The sequence below is a fragment of the Perca flavescens genome, chromosome 16, assembly GCF_004354835.1.
Source record: "Perca flavescens isolate YP-PL-M2 chromosome 16, PFLA_1.0, whole genome shotgun sequence".
NCBI lineage: Eukaryota > Metazoa > Chordata > Actinopteri > Perciformes > Percidae > Perca > Perca flavescens.
Genome location: NC_041346.1, coordinates 23,377,405 through 23,399,133, shown reverse-complemented (window position 1 = coordinate 23,399,133; position 21,729 = coordinate 23,377,405). Strand labels below are relative to the sequence as shown.

Sequence of the window (21,729 nt, the reverse complement as noted above, 5' to 3'; positions counted from 1 at the left end):
AAAATCAATAGTATCTGCATGACAATCACCTATGAAGCTTTTCCTGTGCACAGCATACTCAAGTAGCCTACAGATCCCTGGATACCTCTTAAAACCAGAAATTAAACTTTAGATCAAGTATTTACATTTTTTTTTGAATGTGTAGTGGTTTAAAAATAAATAATACTCTGAGTGAAAGTACTCCACACCACATCAACCTTATGGGCGTAACAAGTACCAAGGAGTCCAGCACTGATGAATATGCACAAAGCATCAAATCTCAGTGACTTCCGGAAGCGTTTGATTCGTTGCGAATGACATCAGCTGTGGAGTGAGTGTGCGAAAAAAAAAAAAACAACCGGCGCCCTCTTCTCCCCGGTTACTGAATATGACACAATGTCTGCTGGTATAAAAAGCTAGGGCCACTCCTATCAAGGCTCCACTTTGTGTATGTCTGGAGACCACGCCGGGGCTCCGCCGCGAATAAAGGGAGGAGGCTGCTGTTGGGATCCTGAGCGCGTATACGGGTGCTAGAGAGAGAGAGAGAGAGAGACAGATGAGAGGATGGCCACCCTGGTAGAATCTGCAGAAATGGAGACTTTAGGCGGCCAGGGCAAAACCGGGACGTTTCCGACATCCTCCAGCGGCCCCCCGCAGCACTTCAACGACAGCAAATTTTACCTGCTGGTGGTTATCGGGGAGATCATAACGGAGGATCACCTCAAGTGTGCCATTGCGGACATAGAGAAAGGTGAGAATGGAGCTTTGGGATGTATAGGCGTATGCCACCGAGAGCTGAACTTAACATCTTCGTAAGAACTTGAACAAAGATATAGCTTAGAAGTTCGTCTTATCGCTGTAAAAAAGTCACGTATAGGCTGCTGATGCACCTGTTTAAAACAATCATTTACGCTCGATAGGCACATTACGCCTGAGCGAATTACGCACATTAATGGCTCATTAACAACATTTGAACCTTGTTTATTGCACTAGAGGTAATGTTGTTCATGATAGGGCGTTTTTGAACAGCCCCTCCCAGTAACATCACCGTAAACTGAAGCCAAATCCTGTCTATCCCCTCGCCAAATCCTGTCCATCTTTTAACCTACAGGTAAATTACCTTCCTTCTCTCCCATCCACTGTGTTGATGAGCCGTTTGGTTCAGTCTGGTTATCATATTAATGTCAGTAGGCCCAATTGTTTTCAGCCACACACGTGGGCCAGCTCCTAAAAGCCGCCAGCAATGATTCAGCATTAAATCTGGACTATGCGTCAATTTCTTTGGCTCCAGTGCAGCTGTGTGGTTTTTTTCCCTTGCCAGGGCTTTATGTTCAGGTGCGTCAGGCTTTTGTTTCAGGAGAGCGGAGGGTCCCATGATGCATCAGTTTACAGTCGGGAAGCGACAACGGGGTTTACAGCAGTCTCTCTCTGCTTGTGTCGCTGTGGAAGAAAGCTTCGCAGACCAAGCTGAATAAATACGCTTTGTGTTTGGAGACAGTACATGGCTGCTTTTATAATAACAGAATAGTAATATAGTAAATATCCCGTTTCTCCCGTGGGAACATCGCTCCATCATCATCATCATCATCCCGCATCCCGCATCCAGCTCTCTCACCCTTCACCGGCTGGTGGGCGTGGCTCGGTCCGCACTGCGGTCCCTACGGAAAGTCGCAAGGAACGATTTTCAAAGTGAGCAGGGCGTTTTAGAAATGCCACAGCTGCTGTAGTTTTTTCTGCCTCCCTGGCCCGAGTGCACCGTTTGTGTGAGAGAGGAGAAGAATGAGGACAATATGGCATTGTTACTGTGTGGGTGTAAAACCAAGTGAAGCAGGAGGAAAGAAGAAAGAGGAAAGCATCACATGTGTTTGCTTTTAGGTTTCACCTTAGCATCACCCATTAACAAGAGTGTAACCTGTCGGAGTCACAGTTTACTTTTCTATTATTACATTAATTCAATATAGATTATCATGTTGGCCCTGGAAATATAGATATCGAGACCAAAAGTTTACTATCGACCTTGCAGGAAAAAAAAATCAAAAGTCAAGATCCTTAGTGGCTGTTCTGGAGCTTCTGGTTGTATAACACAGTTTTCCTCAGCAGATGTTTGCTCAGTTTTTGTGGAATTGTAGATTTGATATCCTTTAATTGTATTTTGTTTCTTTTTTCTTTGTCTAATCTATTTTGTATTAACGTGTGACATTATTTTTGCTCCTTCAGTATCTTATTGTACACATTTATCAAGAGAAACTACATTTTATCATCTCCATCACTGTTGCTCTTGTTAATCAATGAATGTTGTCATATTATTGCCACACCCTTTGTTTTCAGTTTAGGTCTTCTGCTACAAGTAATATTGTGAGTGAAATAAACGTTTATGTCCACCGACTCGTTACCTCACAGATAAAACACTTGTAAGTCCTTTTGTCTTCATTCCCAGTAATGTCATCACGTAGCTTCCCAGATGCCTTCATTAGGCCTTTACTGAGCATGATTCATGATTATGAAAAGAGGATGATACCAGCATGACTCAGCTGAGTAGAGGCTACCAGCGAGTCTGGCCCATGGCAAAACAGAAACAGGGCTATAGATATTTCCTATTATAGATTAATGTTCTTGTGCCAAACCTGTAACACGTCTATGCATGTACACTCCAAGATTTTCCAATGAACTGGAGGCAAAAGGATCAGTGAAATAGATGTTCGTGCATGTATGTGCGGGGGTGACCCTTTGCACATTTGTTAGACCTGTTGCCAAGTTCCGGCGTGCATTGATTCATTTTCAGACAGCTGTGCTAACATATTTTTCTTCCTCCTTGATTTTTAGATTTTGTTGTTAATTTTTTTTGTCTTTGTTTATCTTGCAGGGATCCGCTCATGGGACACCAACCTTATTGACTGTAACCTGGACCAGGAACTTAAGCTGTTTGTCTCCAGACACTCAGCTCGTTTCTCTGCAGATGTCAGAGGTAAACTGGGAATAAAAGACTCTTCACCTGATAACTTCACACTAGCAGTCTGATTATGCATTAAAACAATCTGAGACCCACTTTTCCAGTAGATCGTTTAATTAAGTATAAGTTATACTACAACAATTTTAAAATACTCCTTTAAATCCTGAATTTCAAAATCTTAAGTAAGAGTGATGCATTGACAGCAGAATGTTCATGTTGTGGTTGGTCGAGGTGATTTTAAGTTCTTTATTTATTGTATGGCCAGGTTATTCTGCAAAACCACCCACTTCATAAATACTTTTCTGTCTAAAATGGAATCCAAACATGAATATTTCAACCTGTTTTAAATGTAAATGTTAAAAAAGTCATCTCAATGTCTTTAAATGAGGCAGGTTGAGGCACTAGAATTATAAAAAAAAAAAATGAATGAATGAATTATTCCTCCATCTTTTTCAACGTCTAATCAGAAAATGAAAAACTTAAATTCCAGATATGAAATGACCCCACAGGAGAGAGATTGTTTTTCACCGAACAATGAATATCGTTTTAAAATCTGCATTTATTATGTATGAAAAATAATCTGCAAAATAAGTTAGTATTTACTGCTGTCAGAAAAAGGAAGTGGAGTAAAAAGAACAACATTAAACAGAAGCAGAAATGGAAATACTCAAGTTGTGTACAATTAGTTCAGCATATTTGAGTAAACGACATTCCTGCTGCACTTTTCAGCAGCGTACGTACACTGTCACATTGCAGTCAGCTATATCTTCCATGCAGTACACTAAGCAGAGGGATTTTATTACCTGCCCCTGGATACGCCCTCTCAGCATTTTGTTGCATGGTACTTATAAAGCTATATTAGTTGCAAGGTGAGGGAGAGGCTCTATAGAGATGGAAGAGATCCAGTGTGGCAGGACGGTCTGCCAGTGGGCAGTATGGCCTTGACTGTCAGCAGCAGTTAAAGCCTCTGCTTGGCATTGCTCCATATTGGACATGGCCAGCAGGTCTTCCTACTTCCCAATAGATTGATCCAGCCAACTACTGCTGCTGCTGCAGACTAAATCAGGTGATTTATTTTAATGCAGTCGTATCAGATCTCAGAATTGGACTTACATAGGTAAAATACAATAGGTTGAGAGAGATGTGAAACATGGAGATTTTTTTTAGATAGAATTCAAAGAGACTCCAAACCCCCACTCCCTTTTCATCCAACCATGCTTTCACCATTTCCCCATCCTCCATTATTCTCTCCTTCTTCCTCCGTGTGCTGTTGCCTTGCAACCCAGTACGAGATGTGCAGTTGATTCGGGAGTAATTAGCAGTGTAGAATCCCCGGTGGCAAGTGTCTGTCCATGAAAAAAAGAAAAGAAGGGAGGGGAACAGAGAGGGTGAGGGCAATGGCTGTGAAGAGAAAGAGGACGAGAGAAAAGCAAACAATGGAGGAAGGGGGATGAGAAAAGACAGAGTAGGTTAGGAGGAAAGAAAAGGATGAAGATAGATGCGACAGAAACAGAAATGCAGTTCTGATCAGTGACCTAATGAAGCCGAGACTATGAGAGGTAACGCTGTATAAGCAGTACAACTGGAATAATATTGTTCTCTTACTGTATATTCTACGCCTCAGGCTTTTTGCCAAGTCTATTTCTCAAGGGGAGGATTTCTTTGTCCTTTGAACTTTTAATACATGAACTGCTTTGCGAAGGGCTTCCTCGAAACATTTACAGGGCGTTTATGTTTTTTATGTTTATTAAGTGCAGTACACCTGCTTAAAGTTTATTTAATTCATTCATAGAAGTGTAAACAAATCTAAAGTTGTGAATTACCCTTGAATCACTATGTGTGACACACAAAAGAAACAGCTTAAAGCAATACTCCACATTTTGGTATACGTTTATTAGCTTTCTTCTCTGAGAACTAGATGCTAAATAGGAACGTGCGGCCAGCAGCTGCTTTGCTAGCTTACCATAAAGACTAAGGGAAGGCTAGGGAAATAACTAGTCTGGCGCTGTCTGAAGGTAAGAAAATCCGCCTTCCAGCATCTCCAAAGCTCATTGATCAACAAGTTACATCGTGTTTGTTTAATCTGCACAAAAAACAGTGACACATAAAGATTTTGTTACCTTTGGACAGAGCCAGGCGTAGCTGTTTCTCCCTGTTTCCAGTCTTAATGCTAAGCTAAGTTTACGGGCTGCTGTCTGTAGTCTTATTGGATTTTTACTGGAAAGATAAATGAGTATGGTATCAATCTTCTCATCTAACTCTTAACATTTCTCAAAATGTCGAGCCCAACCTAACAATAAGTGTCATTTTTCCGGATAAAGATGGTTGATTAGGATGCTGTGCTGCTGTCTTTATAGAAGGTATGATCTCATATTAGTTGTAGAAAGGAAAAATCAGTTGAGTAGTATGTTATGTTTATTGTTTAGGGCTCTGTGCTTACAGGAAAACACAAACCAGCATATAGTATTGGGCGTAGGACGATGAATGCGATTGTCTGTCTATTTGACTGATGATATGCTATCCATCACACTGCGTTAGTGCACAGGAAGCCTGGACCCCACAGTGAGGAAGCGGGGAAGGGAGGGAAAACGGGGCAAGACAGGAGACCCCCGGTGTCTCCCTGATGGATATATGATACTTCTTGTTACGTATAGATTTCCCAGCACTCTGCCTTCACTGCAGACAGCACTGAAGCCTGAAAAGGCTCTCTCTAAACCACAAATCCACTCAAGACCCTCCTTGTAAGATTGTTGAAGACAACATTGCAGCTTATGATCAATAGTAATTAAGAATTGTGTTGACCTTTACAAATGAGTTTGTCCCAGATATTTTTCACAAATACAATCCTGCGTTCTCTTGACGTCTACCGTTGATCCTGACTGGCTAGTTCTGTAGCTGTAAATCAGCAGATTTAATTAATTGATTGATCAGTCATGCACCTATCAAGCATTATCTTTTATAGTGATAGCTAGAGGAATTTGGAAAGAAACAGGCGGTGGGAAGGCATAAAAATGAAAAAATTATTGTCTTTCTCCTATTAGGTTTTCATTTGTATCGACAAGCTAATTCCTAAAGATAATAGCTGTTAATGAGCTTAAAACTGAATGTTATTTCGAGGCATCGATTCTATGACGCGGGTGATTGACTGTTCTGTGATTCAGCCGGCTGAACAGCAGTGGTAGTGCCATCAGCTCCATGACCAGACATATTACGTATACCAGTTCCCTTTTTAATCCGATTGTGTGGGGGCACGGGAACAAATGACATTGAAAACTGTGCTCAGGGGCCCCCATCTTTGCTGCTCGATGCACCAATCAATCATTCTGTTAGAAAATGACATGACAGGAAGGAAAACGGTGCTGACACACACACGCACACGGCATCCACCAAGAGAGAGATACAATTATAATCCTTACATGTGAGGTCCTTTTTTTTTTTTTTTTTTTTTTTTTTTTTTTTTTTTAGCAAAAAGAAGGAAACACTAAATGTAGTTGTTCCACTGATCTATTTTTGGTGTGGTGCCATCCACATTGATGTTCCCCTGTCTGGTTCAGCCTGTGGCAGCCAGGCTATACCAGTCTTTCTATTAAGCCATAAACTCAGTGATGCATGTAACATTAACTCACCTCCCACTGAGACACAGATGCAGGATTTTTATATCGATCAAGGTAATTGTCAGGGTCAAACAAGCCCCAGTGTACAATCTGTCATTTTTTGACGAGTTGGCTTAGACTCACGGCAATTTGGCAGCGTAATGGTGGTGGTCACGGTGACTGCCTTGTGCTTCACTCGTCCTTAACATGTACTACTGTGTTTTCTGTTTCATCACATGAAATGCCGGTAAGCTGGGCATAACCCACAGAGAGACAAACAAAGAAAAATGCTTTTCTATTACATTAGCAGCGGCTTGTGTACAGTAGCATGACAGGATGAACGATAGACTTCCATGATTTATTTCTATCTCATTTCACAGACCACTGAAAACTCTTTCCTCAGTCACTTGTTCTTATGGAGGAGCTTGGGTCATCAGTTTAAGGCTGCTGTCTCTTCAGAACAAATCTTAGCGAAGCTGGTTTCTCCCAGAGTCAACTGGGATTTTGATAATGGTTGTATTAGCCTGAATGACGTGTTTCACACTGCGACCATTATGTTTAGATATAATGACGGAAAACGCTCCTGTGGGTCGTATTTCCTGCCAACGCAAGGGGTGCTAATTTATGAAACTCTCCTAAGGGTCGTATTAGAGGGTAGGAATAAATGACCTATATCGTCATATGGTTTGGAGGACTTGTTCAAAAAGATCCCATTCTCCCCCCTCCCAAAAAAGCAGAAAAATAAGGTTTGTTTTTGACATTTACATAAGCCTCTGCCATGCTATTGAATTTATATGAAAACTCAAACTCAGTGCAATATCGGAACTGCTAAAGGGTTGATGAGTGGGGAAAGAGTCATTATTTCTACCATTACTGAACTCCCCAGAATATTATAGAGACTAATCATGTACTGTATAGAAGCCACTTCACTATTACCAGCATTGAATGAAAGAGTTCCTCCATATGGAGTGACAGCCCTCTGGGAGGAGGCGGCGGCGGGGTTAATGCATATGTGCTCCATAATGACAATCTGCAATATAAAATATATATGGAGTAATCGGCCCAGCAGCCAGTTATGTAGCTGCTGCAGTATCACGTCTCTGGAGACAAGGAGCACTCTTCGGAATTTAAAGTATATATCCAAGCAACACCCCACTGCCCTCTGAACCTAACAGGGAACGCATTCTTGTTTGTCTTTTTCACAGAATGTTAGTAGCAGCATGCCCTTTGTCTTTTTTTACCAGCAAAAATGGATCTAAATTAACAAAATAAAACCAGGGATTTTATCAGTTGACTCAAAGGGAATTAATTGATACATGGATACACAAGGAAATGAGATAACAAGGAGAAGAAACAAAGACAGATTGAATGAGTGAAGTCTGATGTGTTGGGGTGAATAATGATGCTACAGTAGCTGTATATTCCCTCACCAATTGGACCAGAGGATAACCCCGGAGACACACTCACAGTGGGAACAAAGTCATTATCACAATCAATCGTCTGAAACCTAGGATGATTGATTATGAGCCTGTCTCATTTTCTATGTAACAGCTCTGTATTATGAGGGGAAAATGTTACTTATGGCAAAGTGTGGTGGGCTAAACTATAGGCCTATATAGTCCCCATTATACAGAGAGAACAAACAATTATTAGTCAATCGTCAAATGAATGGGCAACTATTTGGAAAATCAATTAATCATTTGAATAATTTTTCTAGGCAAAACATCCAAAAACATCCCTTCTTTTCAGCATGAATATTTTCTGGTTTTCTTCTTATGTGATAGTAAATTAAATACTTTCATGTTTTGGGGTGTTTTTTATTTCTAACTATTTTCTATTACAGGGCAGAGAATTCTTCACCATAAAAGTAATATCCTGGAGACGGTGGTGCTTATCAACCCTTCAGATGATGCAGTCAGTACTGAGGTAAATTAGCTATAGCTGTTGTTGACAATCTGTTATATCCTCCTATCAAAGAGGGATGATTTACAAATGCATTAAATAAATATACATTTACAAAGCAATTACAGCTTGAAAAGGATTATTATTCAGCCATGACTACCATGCTTGGCCAATTAACCATCCTAATATCAACTGCTGTTTGCTACTATTGGTTGGAATAAAATAGATATGAGCAATTAGGAGCTCAAGGGACAGGACTAATGCCTCATTTACTTTTATGATAATAAGTGCAGCCTTTTCCTTTCTTTATTGCAGCAAAGCTTTTTTTTGCATTTTAATGAGAAGAAAGACATAGAGGGTCAGAAGCACAGATGACAGAAGATTTTCTCTTGTGTCACACTGCTTCTCTTCAGTATTGCCTCCACCCCACCCCACCCCCCAGCCATGTCTGCAGTCAAACTGTGCATTAATAATATCTCACAGCACAGCAGGATTGACCTGGCCAGCCACCCAGAACAGCTGATGTTGCTGAAGTAGAAAAAAAAGACCAACAGAAAGAGTGTGAGAGGCAAGAGATAGAGGGGTGAAAGCAAATTTAGCAGAGGGAACAAGTCAGCCAATAGCTAATGGATTTGAGTGTGTGATTTAAATACACTAATCATTAAGCTGATTGCTCTCTGTAGCCAGTAGGCTAACATTATCATCGTATAGTTTCAATAAATAATATTTTTTCCATGTTACTTTAAATTATTGTCCATTTACTCTTCAGGTTCGTTTGATGATCTCAGACACTGCCAGACACAAGCTTCTGGTTCTCTCAGGGCAATGCTCTGAAAACAGTGGGGAACTAATTCTTCAGTCTGGATCTTTCTCCTTCTTCAACTTCATAGACATATTCACTGACCAAGAGGTGAGCCAACATGATGATTTTTTTTTATAAGCACCCAAATTTGACATGTAATGTGATAGTTTTACACATGTTCATACACACATGTTGTTGCCATAAAAAAACAAAAATTTAGATTTTTGGCAATTTTCATGATTTACATTAGTGCAAGGCTTCCAGTGTCTTTTTATAGAATGAAAACATTTTATATTTTTGCCTTTCAAAAAATTAAAAAATGCATGGTGGTTGCGCTCCTTAAAAGCTCCCATTTTAGCATTGCAATAGTCTTAAAACATTCATACAGTACAGGTGAGTAGATATACACATACTGAAACAATGTACCATTCATTTCATTACAGACTCTGACATATAAAAAAATAAAGTCACTTAATTTTTCTCATGCACAGATTGGTGAATTGCTCAGCACCATTCACCCGGCAAACAAAGCTAACCTAACACTGTCCTGCCCTGAACAAGGCGAGTGGAAAAACTCCAACTTGGACAAACACAACCTGCAGGACTTCATTAACATGAAACTAAACTCCACTCTCATACTCCCTGAAATGGAAGGCCTCTCAGAGTTCACAGAGTATTTATCTGAATCAGTAGAGATCCCATCTCCTTTTGACATGTTAGAACCACCAACCTCAGGTGGATTCCTCAAACTCTCCAAACCATGCTGTTACATTTTCCCTGCTGGTAGCGGTGACTCTGCTCTCTTTGCTGTCAATGGCTTCAACATGCTCATTAACGGTGGCTCAGACAGGAAGTCGTGCTTCTGGAAGCTGGTGAGACATCTAGACCGGGTGGACTCCATCCTCATGACCCACATTGGTGACGACAACCTGCCGGGCATCAATAGCATGCTGCAGAGGAAGGTTGCAGAGCTTGAGGAGGAGCAGTCACAGGGCTCGACAGCTAACAGTGACTGGGTGAAGAACATGATTTCTCCAGATATTGGTGTTGTGTTTTTGAATCTTCCTGAAAACCTGGAGAACCCTGAACCTAATTACAAAGTGCGGAGGAATGTTGAGGAGGCAGCGTTTACTCAGCAGTTCCTCACCAAGCTAAATTTGAGGTTAGAGCCTTTGCAGAGGCCTGTTGGAAACACGATAGAACCACTCATCCTTTTTCAGAAAATGGGCGTTGGGAAGCTTGAGATGTATGTGCTTAATCCATCGAGGAACAGCAAGGAGATGCAGCACTTCATGAAGCAGTGGACAGGTAGTGAGAAAGACACCGCTTCCATTCTGCTGCCAAATGGAAAAGAATCTGAGTTCCCCGTCTCTTATTTGACTTCTATCTCTTCACTCATTGTGTGGCACCCTGCAAATCCCTTAGATAAGGTTGTGCGTGTTCTCTTTCCTGGAAATGCCACCCAGCATCACATCTTTGAAGGTTTAGAAAAGCTAAAGCACTTGGACTTCCTGAAGCAGCCAGTTGTCACTCAAAAAGCAATGTCTTCTAATATGCCGTCAACACCAACACTAAAGCAAGCTAAGATGAAACACAGAACAGACAGCAAAGAGAGCCTGAGGTCTACTCCAAAGCCATCACCAAGCAAAAGCATCAGGAAGGATTCAAAGGAGGAAGCACCAGAAAAGGCAAAGACAGATGCAGAATCATCTCATGAAAAAACACCAAAGACTGAGAAAAAAGAAAAGGCCCCGCTGAAAAAGGAAAAGGCTAAAGCACCTGAGAAAGCAAAGGCGGAGCAAACAGCCCAAAATGAGACTCCAGAAAAGAAGAAGTCTGAAATAAAACCCAAATTTGAAAAGATTGTTAAAAAGGAGACCAAGGTGTCTGTGGAAAAGAAAAAGGAGGTTAAGAAAGAAGTAGCAAAGAAAGATGATACACCCAAACACGAGGTTAAAAAGGATGAAAAAGCAAAGAAAGAGGATGCAAAGAAAGTTATAAAAAAGGATACCAGAAGAGATTCACCTATGAAGAAGAAGGAAGAAAAGAAAGAGCAAAAGAAAGATGTCAAGGTTCCCTTTAAAGACATAAAAAAGACATCCGCTGTAGGTGAAGAAAAGAGTCTAGCACCAAAACCAAAACCTCTGAAAAAAGACAATGCTTCAAAGAAAGACGCAGGAATCCTGTCAAAGTTAAAAGAGAAAGGAAAGGCAAAGGTGACAAAGAAGGAGACAAAGGTGGATAGTGACAAACTTGCAGCAAGTGCAGCTGCTGTTGCAGAGGATCCAGAAGTAGTAAGATCTCTAATGTCCACACCGGAGGACCTTACTAAGGACTTTGAGGAGCTTAGAGCTGAAGAGTTGGTGGAGGATGATGCAACTGTGCAACAAATTAAGGAAGAAGAGGCTGTGATGATCCACCATGAAGAACTAATACAAACCAAAGAGTCACCTGAGGCATTAGAGTCTATGGATGAGGGTATAACCACAACGGAGGCTGAAGGAGACAACGGAGAGACTCCAGAGGAACAAGTTCTTAAGGGAAAAGGCAATGGTAGTGTCATTGAGAAGTTTGAAGATGAAGGCACTGTAATGGAGGAGACATCAGAGGGAGGGGATTATGAAGAGAAGGGAGAGACCGAAGAAGTTTATGAACCACAGAGAGTGGAACCGGATAAAGATAAGCTTACTCCCAGTGAAGATGAACACCAAGAGAAAAATGATGAAGTCAAAACAGAAGACAGTGTCGAAGACAATGAGGATGTGACTAATAAAAATGTAGAAGATCAGCACGCAAGTGAGAGAGAAATAGAGAAACATAACCTGTTTTTATCAGCCTCACCCAAAGTGTCCTCACCTGTTTCTCCGGCTGCATCTATCCATGATGAAAAAGTTCCAGTTGGCTTTCAGAGCTCAACAGCCTCGGATGAGGAGAACCAAGATGAACCCCCTGAGGATTACACTGTCACCTCTGGCCACACTCAGTCCACCATTGAGATCTCCAGTGTGCCTACTCCCATGGATGAGATGTTGACTCCTAGAGACATTATGAGCGATGAAAACACCAATGATGAATCTCCTTCACAGGATGTTGGCAGGTTTGGGACATCAGCACCTGGAGAGTTTGACAGGAAGAAGCTGTCTCCACTTCAGGACATGCCAGGGTCCGATCTCTCTCAGAGTGATGCCACAGAAGGCCAGGACTACGGCCACTCCGCTTCCACAATATCTCCCCCCTCATCACTAGAAGAGGATAAATTCTATAAGGGGTTTCTTTCTGAAGGAAAAGCTGAAGAATTTGCAACAGCCCAAGAGTCATGTGAGAAGTACGACACAGACTCCGCTAGACTCAGACTAGATTCAACTTCAACAACATCGCCTCTTGTACGTTCTCCTTCAGTGGACCACAAGGACAAGATTGACTATCCATCATTGTTTGCTGCTCCAATAGAGCTGTCCACCACACTGGCAGGATGCGCCAGAGCAACAGCTGATCCCTCCATTAGCCCAGATGACAAGACATTGGAAGGAGCTAACTCGCCTCAGTCTTCTGGTCACACACCTTACTATCAGTCACCAGTAGATGAAAGAGCAGGGGCTCTACCACCTGTGTCAGAAGACGGAGCACAGGGTCCTGTAATTGTGGAGGTCACAAGTGATAAAGAGGATTTCTCTAATACAGGTACCCCAGAGCCTATTGAGCCAGAACCAGAAAGTTCCTCCCCTGTAGAGAGAGTGATGTCCTCTCCAAAAAACCCACATCCAACTGAATCCGATTCCCCCACGAAGACGGAAAAGTCACTCTTTGATATTGATCATAAGAAAACTGGAGATTCAGTCTTGTCCTCAGCACCAATGACCAAACCCGAAGACACTAATCCTTTCACAGCTTTCAAAGACGAGAGTAAAATGTCCATTTCAGAGGGTACCACTTCAGACAAGTCAGAAACCCCTCTGGAGGAGGTGGTAGCAGAAGATACATTTTCACATTTAGCTTCAGCATCCACTGCCTCGCTGGCCACCAACTCCTTGCCAGAACCCACGACTGACTCTCCTTCTCTTCATGCTGAGATAGGCTCTCCTCACTCAACAGAAGTAGATGACTCTCTGTCTGTCTCCGTGGTTCAGACCCCAACCACCTTTCAGGAGGCTGAAGGTTCTCCATCCAAGGAAGATAGCCCGAGACCCATGTCTATCTCCCCTGATATCTCACCAAAGACAAAAAGCAGAGCACAGGACACAAAATCACCAGAGCACTCCACCATGTCAATAGAGTTTGGCCAGGAGTCTCCTGACCACTCCTTAGCTCTGGACTTTAGTAAGCAATCTCCAGAGCATCCATCTGTGGGAGGCAGCTCACATGCTACAAAGAATGGCCCGACTGAGGTTGATTACAGCCCCTCAGATGGAACAGATGAAAGACCATCTGAAGACCATAGTTCCACAGTGCAGAAGCCTTTGTTTTTTGATGAGAGCGATTCAGTCCTTGCCACTTCTGCAACCCCATCAGATGCATCTCTGTCCACTCCCTCTGTGACGACCCCATGCCAGATGACAGAGATGCTACATGCCGTGGCTGAGCAGACAGATAAGTCTCCTGTCACCCCAAAGGCATCCTCTCTCACCCACTCTCCCCATTCCAATGAGCCATCCCCAGTGCTAGGAGGTTCCCCAGCTAAAGACAGTACCAGCCTAATTTCACCATCTGTGGAGGGCTTTATTAATAAATCCGACACACAGCAGAAATATGACAAGTCACCCTCACCTCCCAAAGCTGCTTCCCCATCATCGCCTTCTACCTTTTCAAAAGAAGAGACCGTTTCCCCGGTAAAGGAGACTAATCCCTTTAGATGTGAGGATTCTACACTTGAGGCAAAATCCCCTGTGAGTCCCAAAGTTCCCTTTCCATCATATCTACCTCTCTCCTCTGATCCGCATCATTACAATTTTGCCTGTGGCTCCAGGCACCCAGACTCCACAAAGAAGAGCCCCTCTGCTCCATCTAAGACAGATGTTGACCTCTGCCTAGTCACTTCATGTGAGTATCGTCACCCCAAGACAGAACTGTCCCCATCTTTCATCAACCCTAACCCTCTAGAATACTTCATCAATGAAGAGAAGGCCGTGGATGAGGAGAAGCCTCTGGCCAAGTCAGGAGGAGGTCCCCCACCTTCAGGAGGTAAACTTTCTGCCAAACAGTGTGATGAGACCCCACCCACATCCATCAGTGAATCTGCCCCCTCCCAGACAGATTCAGATGTTCCACCAGGGACAGAGGAGTGCCCTTCCATTACAGCAGATGCTAACATTGACTCTGAAGACGACTCTGAGACTCTGCCTACTGACAGAACGCTGACCTACAGGCATGTCGACCCTCCTCCGGTGGCACTCAGGGACTCTGCTCCATCTTCAGGCCACCATGATGTATGCATGGTGGACCCAGAGGCCCTCAAGGCTGAAGAAAACCTCCACAATGCAAATACAGATGGAGAAGAAAAGCCCAAGAAGAAAAAGCTCTTGAAAAAGTCTTCCTCGCCAACCAGGAAGAGTACTCTATCAAAAGTGAAGGACACAAAGAATTCCTCTCCAAAGAAGAGTGTTGGAGAAGGGAAAGATGCCAAAAATGCAACCAATACCTCTGCGTCCAAAGTTGTAAAAAGTGCCACATCGGGTGAGTGCTATTTACTCAGTGCCATCATTTATATCACTTTTGTTGAGAAATTATCAATATCATCATGGATCATGAATTTATCATATATGTTTTGCCTCTTTCAGGTACTGGCAGTGGAAAGGTATCAGGTGGAGCATCTCTGCCCAACTGCCCTCCCATGTACATGGATTTGGTTTACATCCCTAATCATTGCAATGCCAAGAATGTGGATGCAGAGTTCTTTAAGCGGGTGCGCTCCTCTTACTATGTGGTCAGTGGCAATGATCAGACAGCTCAGGAGCCCAGTAGGGCTGTCCTTGATGCAGTCCTGGAAGGAAAGGCCCAGTGGGGAAACAATATGCAGGTAAGTATTAATTTGATTGATGGGATAGTGTAAAAAAAAAATATAGGAGTTCCATGTTTTATTTTGTTTAGTTCTCTTGTGATTAACAATTTTCTCTTGATTTTTTTAAACAACATACAAAACATACTCATCATCACCACCCACCCAGACAAAAAAAAGAAAAGATGACACAATAACCACAATATACCATACAATAGACCATACAACAAAATAATAACAAAATAGACAAATTGTACACCAAATAAACCTATGTATAATAACTATTGTGTTTAATTTGACATGAATACAGTGAAGTCACAAGTTTGAGCTTCTATTTGAGATATTTGTAAGTCCTTTTTGTAAATGCCGCCACCCCAACTTCAGGGTGCCAGGAATGGTTTGAATATATAAAGACAATATTCAATAGATTTATTAGTTATGGCCACATTTTGTAATGATTTATAAATGAACTTTGGCTGACTCTATGGTCCTCTGTTCATCACATTTGCATTTAGATTGGAATGTAGTATATAGCAGGGGTAAATGAAAACAAATAAATTGGAATAAACCAGCCTCAAATAATTTTCCTGCCAACAATTTAAAAGACTAATATAAATAAGATTTAATATTTTCATTTCTGTGTTAAAACACTGCTGGTAAAACTGCTGAACTCTGCATGCAAATATCAACAGACAGAAAGACAAAGAAATATTTTTGGTTGTAAGGATGATACTTGAATTCTATGAATGCTTGACCTTAGAAACCTCCCTCCTCTCTGGTGTCAGGTCACTCTGATTCCAACCCATGACACTGATGTGATGAGGGAGTGGTACCAGGAGACCCACGACAAGCAGCAGGAGCTCAACATCATGGTCCTGGCCAGCAGCAGCACTGTTGTCATGCAGGATGAGTCCTTCCCGGCTTGTAAGATAGAGATGTAGGCCTTTTCAGCAAGCTATCACAAGGCCTAGTGACTGATGATGAGAGGGCTCATTATTTGAGAAATAAAACAAATCCATGTAGCATAAAACCTAAGCAAACACTTATACACTTAATATGATAAAATGCTAATTCTTGTGTACTAAACCCGGAAAAAGAATCTACAATAAGGACATAACACTAATACAAATTAGCTTTAAGGGGCTCCATGCAAAGGAAAATGTTTTCTATATAAAGTAAGACATCCACACGGTGTTATCTGATTTGTAGGTATAAATTGATTGTGCTGGGAAGAAATTAGAAACCAAAAACTAGCCACGTTATCTTGTCCAATTAAGATAACTCTCATACAGATCAAATAATAATGTTGTTGTTGATGTATTGAGTTTCTTCTGCATTGCCAGATCAAAATACATGTCAGCTTTTAGTCAATTTATCTGTTGTCAAGGAACAAAACATCCCTGCATATGGTATATTCTTGAATAATGGCTGTTATCCACACCAAAGGATAAAACAACTTGTTTTCTGTTATTGCCTTAGGGGAGTCAAAATGAATGTATAAGAACTGGTGCAACTAGCAGAAGATTGGGCACGCAACTACACACCAGAGGTCAATCCCAAAAGGACTGTTAAATAGTTACATACTTGAATGATGGTAGATATGAATTAACTTAATAGGATGTTTTACACTGATTAGCATTAATATGATGTTTGACTTCATATTCATCAAGGGTAAGACAAAGTGCCCCTACCATTGTGAAACCGTATGTTTTTAAGTCGGCTGGGTTTTATTTGATTAAAAAGGAACGTTTTTAATCTGGGAAATGTTGCTGCTGATGTATGAACATTAATTTATTATGTTACGTTTAATTTATTGTGCTTGATTGTCCAGATAGCCTTTTACATAGTGCAACAGGAAGTTGCTTCAGAATGCTCTCCCTTGCTACTTTTGCCACATGTAAAATCTTATCATTTTCCACAATGCTTTTCAGAGGATCGCCTTTTATTTCAGATTGTCTGTTTTATTTACAGATTTGAAGTTATTTAAATAAGAGAAAATCAGATCTTATTTCTTATGCTCGTTTTTGATGTAGTCATTGAGTTATAAGGGAGCTAGCCTTTTCCCATTGTAAAGCTGGTGAGGCAGGATATTTTCATAAACCTTAAAATGTCTTGTTTTTCTAAAGCATTGTACTATAATTATAAATAGCTTTGTGGTCGACGGAGTGGTTGGAAGACATGAATGATACGTTTTTTTCTCTTTTTTTAATGGGGATTTTGCTCAAACTTGCATTAAGAACAACAGGGCTAGGCTAACTAAATAAATGTAAGGAGCATTTTATGATTTTTGCAAGTTGTGACATGAAAATGTATCTTACAGTAAATCAAATGGCGTACAAATGTGCCCTGGCATCGATATACAACTTGATTTAGAGTGCAGTACAGTAGATTTTCAGGTGTAAGGCTGAAAACTTCTTATGACAAAAGAGTTTCTGCTCTCTAGCTGGGATGAAAAGGTAACAGCGTCCAGTAGAGGTGTAGTCTTGAGAGGGGCGGCACACAGAGGTGAGAGTGAGTGGCTTGTGTGTTTTAAATGAACGTATGTAAAACAAAAACTAGTCACTTTAAACACATACATGACACAAACCAAACTAACCGTACAGAGGCCACAGATCAACTTTGACAGGCCACCTTCTGGACAAACATTTAACAAACACACACAACAACTGGAGATTACAGGCTTTGATACTGGGCTATTCACTCGACTCACCAAGCTCACCAAGTATTTCTGAAATGATGTCAGGTGTTAATCATACCACTATAGACCGGGTTTTTCTGCAGGGGAACCTCAGACCAACACCATGACTAACAACAACTCTGAACTGACATTTCTCTTGAACTGACATTTCTCTTTACTCTGTCTTTTTTCTCTACACTTCCTCTCTTTCTCTCTCTGTCTATTTATCTCTGCCTTTTTCTCCTTACCTTTCTCTTGGGAGAACTTTAGTAATGTTTGTCTGCAGCTGTGTGGTATATTTGTCTTGTGACCTTGCATCCTCTCTGCCCCTTTCCCCAAACACATATGTAACTTATAGAAATTAGTTTCAAGTGAAAGTATCCCTTAGTGCTTTCTGATGTTTGTGTGCAATATTTCCTCTATCCACATGGTGAATCTGATGTAGGAGGAACCACTACTAAAGAACAAACATTCAAAAACAACCACAATAAAATCTGTTGTGAAAAAAAAGATTTGTGCATTTGTCTTTTATAAAAAAAAGAAAAACCTATTTCAATCAGGGGAGACCTCATTTTTGAGTGAACAATTATTTATTGACGTGTGCACGATAATGGCAAATGATAGTCTTTGGTGATTAGACCCCCATCGTGACATAATCGAATTCCCATCGTAACGTCATCATATTTAAAGGGGGCCAAGAAGCAGTGAGTATATAAGATACTCCCTTGATGGAGTCTAGATACTGGTGGTGATGGGGATGGGGGTGCTGAGATCTGGATGAAATGAGAAGACCTGGGAGCTGGAATTGATGAACTGGAGGTGAATGGGGAGGAGGAGGGTCACAACGACACACACTGAAATGAGAGCTGACAGCAACAGAGTGGAAAACATTTAAACATTGACAGCAAGAATGCGATTCGCCGATAGAGATTGTGGCTAAACCTGGTTGTTTTAACTAAAAGAGTAAACGCCCCCTAATCAGCTGGTAATGTGAAGCAGGAGGAGAGGGAGAGTGAGGTGAATGAGAATGAATGAGTACATAGTCTTCCTGGCTAAACTTGCGCTAAGCTGGATATATTGTATTTTAAAGACTGTTATAATAATAATATAATGTTATATATTGAGACTGGGATTTCAAAATTAAAATTGCTTTTTACAAGTTGTCTCTTCCATTGAGCCTATTGCTCATTGCACAGAATCATAAACTGTACCAAATTCAAAGATATCACAAATCCAAATGTCTCACTTAAAAGTATTGATTATATAAAAATAGTTTTGCTGTTTACATGCCCAAAGAAGTTACACTTTTACAATTTGTATAAACAAGACTATAAGCCATGGCCACGCTAGCGGTTGTGTGAGTCTGTACAGTGTTGTGTTGAGCTAAATGCTATGGTCAGCATGGTAACATGCTGACAATAACAATGCCAACTTTCTGATGTTTAGTAGGTATAATGTTCACAATGTTTCCCATTTTAGTTTGACATGTTTTTGCTAAATAACACTAACCACAAGTATAGCTGAGGCTGATATGTTTTTGGTTTTACAGGTATTTGGTCATAACCCAAAGCATTTGACAAATACTAATTTTGACCTGCTGATGTTAATATAATGTTATGTGTCCAAGTCAGTTCATCCTGAGGGAGACATGGATGTCTGTACCAATTTTCCTAGCAATTCATCCACTTATTGAGATATTTCATTCTGGACCAAAGCGGTGGTCCAACTGACTGACCACATTCCTAAAAACAAACTCCTCTGTTATGATAATACAGAACACAACATTGGCAGCAAAGTTAATGTCATGTTCACACAGATGACTAGCTATATGGGACAATGTGGCCTATGAGGGAAGTTGTTTCTTTTGGCGTCCGTGGTGACGAGTGTCCCTGAGAGCCAGACAGGATTGATGAGGAGTTTAAGTTCCCCCAGAGAGATACGGTGGGGACAGAGCCTTAGTTTAGTCTTAAGTGATGTATAAGCTATAAGATAAAAGCTGTGTGAGTGTTTTGATATTGTTCTCAACTGTGGGTACAGGTATTTGCCTGACTTTGTGGGTTAAACTTTGTGCTATAGTTTTTCATGCATGTATGGAAATTGTTTGAATGTTTTAGCCATGCTAGAGGCATAACTCTAGGTATGGCAATGTTAGTAGGTCGGTCAGTCTACTGCTTTGGTCCAGCCTGAATATCGCAACAACTTCTGGATGGATTGTCATAAAATGATGCTCATACATTCCTGATCAACACCTGCAAAGGGAGAATACATAAAGTGGCTGCAAACAGCACTATCTTATACTCCACTACTGCTTCTAACGCAAAGGAAAATGAAAAAGAATATATGATTCTAAAATTATATATAGGATACTGCATGTAGAACATGAAACATCATGAGAAAAATACCATCAATTTAGGGTGTATTTAGCTCCTCCAGTATGTAGTGAACTAAAGAACCTTTTAGATCAGGCAACCCAGGGACACTAACAGAGAAAGCAGAGACAGGTCTCAACAATTCAGCATCCATTTGCTGTACAGTGGGGGACCACGTGTCAACAGGTCTGATGTCTGAGCCAGTCGCTCAGAGCTGTTTCAATAAATATACTGCACACCAGTTAGTGGAACGCTTTTATATTTCCTTCCATATAGTATTACATTATTATACACAAGTTATGCAAATGAGAGATCATCCCTACTATTTATCCAACCCCAACACTCAGGCATTTATGATTTAGTACAAAATCAGTCACTGAGTGAATAGGCATGCATATAAATCTATTTAATTGTCTTTCAAGGGCAGTGGCTTTAGAACAGTGGCACACAGGCTGACACAGTAATCGGTACCAGCCGTTTTTCTTTTTTCTTCTGTTCCAAAACTGTTTCAGCGGGGACATTTATTAATGATGATGGGACACCCCAGGCACTTTCCAAAACCAAAGGGAAGTGCATGCAGGGATAAATCAAAGAGGATGTAAGAACTAATGTCTGTCGGCAGAACCTGGCTGTTTGGGAAATCAAAGTCTGAGTGCTAAAATAGACCTCCCCTACAAACAGTTCTATATTTCCCTGTTGATTGGTGCATTATGTGAGCAACTCACCATGAGATACAAGCCTGCCTCCACACTTAACCCTTTAGATGAGCTTTATGTTGTAAAACCTGCTTTTAAATACATGCAAACACATGCATATGCACAGAGAGAGAAACCCACCGAGACACACACACACCTTGCAGGATTCAATAAATTATCCAAGGCCCTGTGTCTGATTGGCTGAGCAAGCAATCTCGCCTGGATGGGCTGAGATCTTGTTGCCAAGGCAACAGTGGGGAACTCCCTGTCCCAGCCCTATTTTCTCTGTGCAAGATAGGCTATATTTGGAAGTTACTTTAAGAAGCACCTTAAGCATTGTAATGAATCTTCTCCAAAAGTACATCTCCAAATGTTTGCAGGTTTAGAAATTATGTTTCCACAGAAGTCTTTTCACTGCCTGCAGTGGAAAATCCCATTTTATCATTAAATCCTGTATGGAAAAAACATTAGATTATATTATGAAATTTTCTCATGCATACATTTTTACATTTGTGTATAATAAACAATTGAATAAGACTTAACTTCTATCAGAGTAAAAGTACAGTTTTAACACTATAAAATTATTCAGCATAGTTACAAGGAGTCAAGAGGAACCTAGTTAAATTTCAAATGTATGACCAGAACATCACATAGAAAATGCAGCAGAACTCCTTGCTGTCCCAGTTATGTAATGCTGTGTAGGTCAATGGGTACACTAACTAGGTTTGGTGCCCACTGAGGACTCCTATACTACTGTGGGAGTGGAGGTC

The 21,729-nt window shown here is 41.1% G+C and overlaps 1 protein-coding gene across 4 annotated transcripts; it reads left to right on the top strand.

Annotated features, from left to right (window-relative positions):
• Nucleotides 1-356: 356 nt before the first annotated feature.
• Nucleotides 357-18,354, top strand: map1b (microtubule-associated protein 1B). 4 transcript variants are annotated; one of them, XM_028601720.1, is made up of 7 exons: nt 357-730; nt 2,843-2,944; nt 8,366-8,448; nt 9,194-9,334; nt 9,718-14,896; nt 15,001-15,239; nt 16,004-18,354. In XM_028601720.1, exons 1-7 carry the CDS (start codon nt 544-546, stop codon nt 16,157-16,159), a joined length of 6,087 nt encoding a protein of 2,028 aa, XP_028457521.1. In that variant the 5' UTR covers nt 357-543; the 3' UTR covers nt 16,160-18,354. The 4 variants fall into 4 exon arrangements, with proteins under 4 accessions (XP_028457521.1, XP_028457524.1, XP_028457522.1 ...); XM_028601723.1 differs by lacking the exons at nt 357-730; nt 2,843-2,944 and adding an exon at nt 3,930-3,995; XM_028601721.1 differs by lacking the exons at nt 357-730; nt 2,843-2,944 and adding an exon at nt 4,184-4,488.
• The last annotated feature ends 3,375 nt before the right edge of the window (nt 18,355-21,729 follow it).

What these genes read in the sequence shown, in the direction of transcription:
- map1b (XM_028601720.1), top strand. Translation starts at nt 544, where the DNA reads ATGGCCACCCTGGTAGAATCTGCAGAAATGGAGACTTTAGGCGGCCAG. An exon ending in ACATATTCACTGACCAAGAG is followed by an intron (nt 9,335 to 9,717) that starts GTGAGCCAACAT and finishes TCTCATGCACAG; the next exon opens with ATTGGTGAATTGCTCAGCAC. An exon ending in TGTAAAAAGTGCCACATCGG is followed by an intron (nt 14,897 to 15,000) that starts GTGAGTGCTATT and finishes TGCCTCTTTCAG; the next exon opens with GTACTGGCAGTGGAAAGGTA.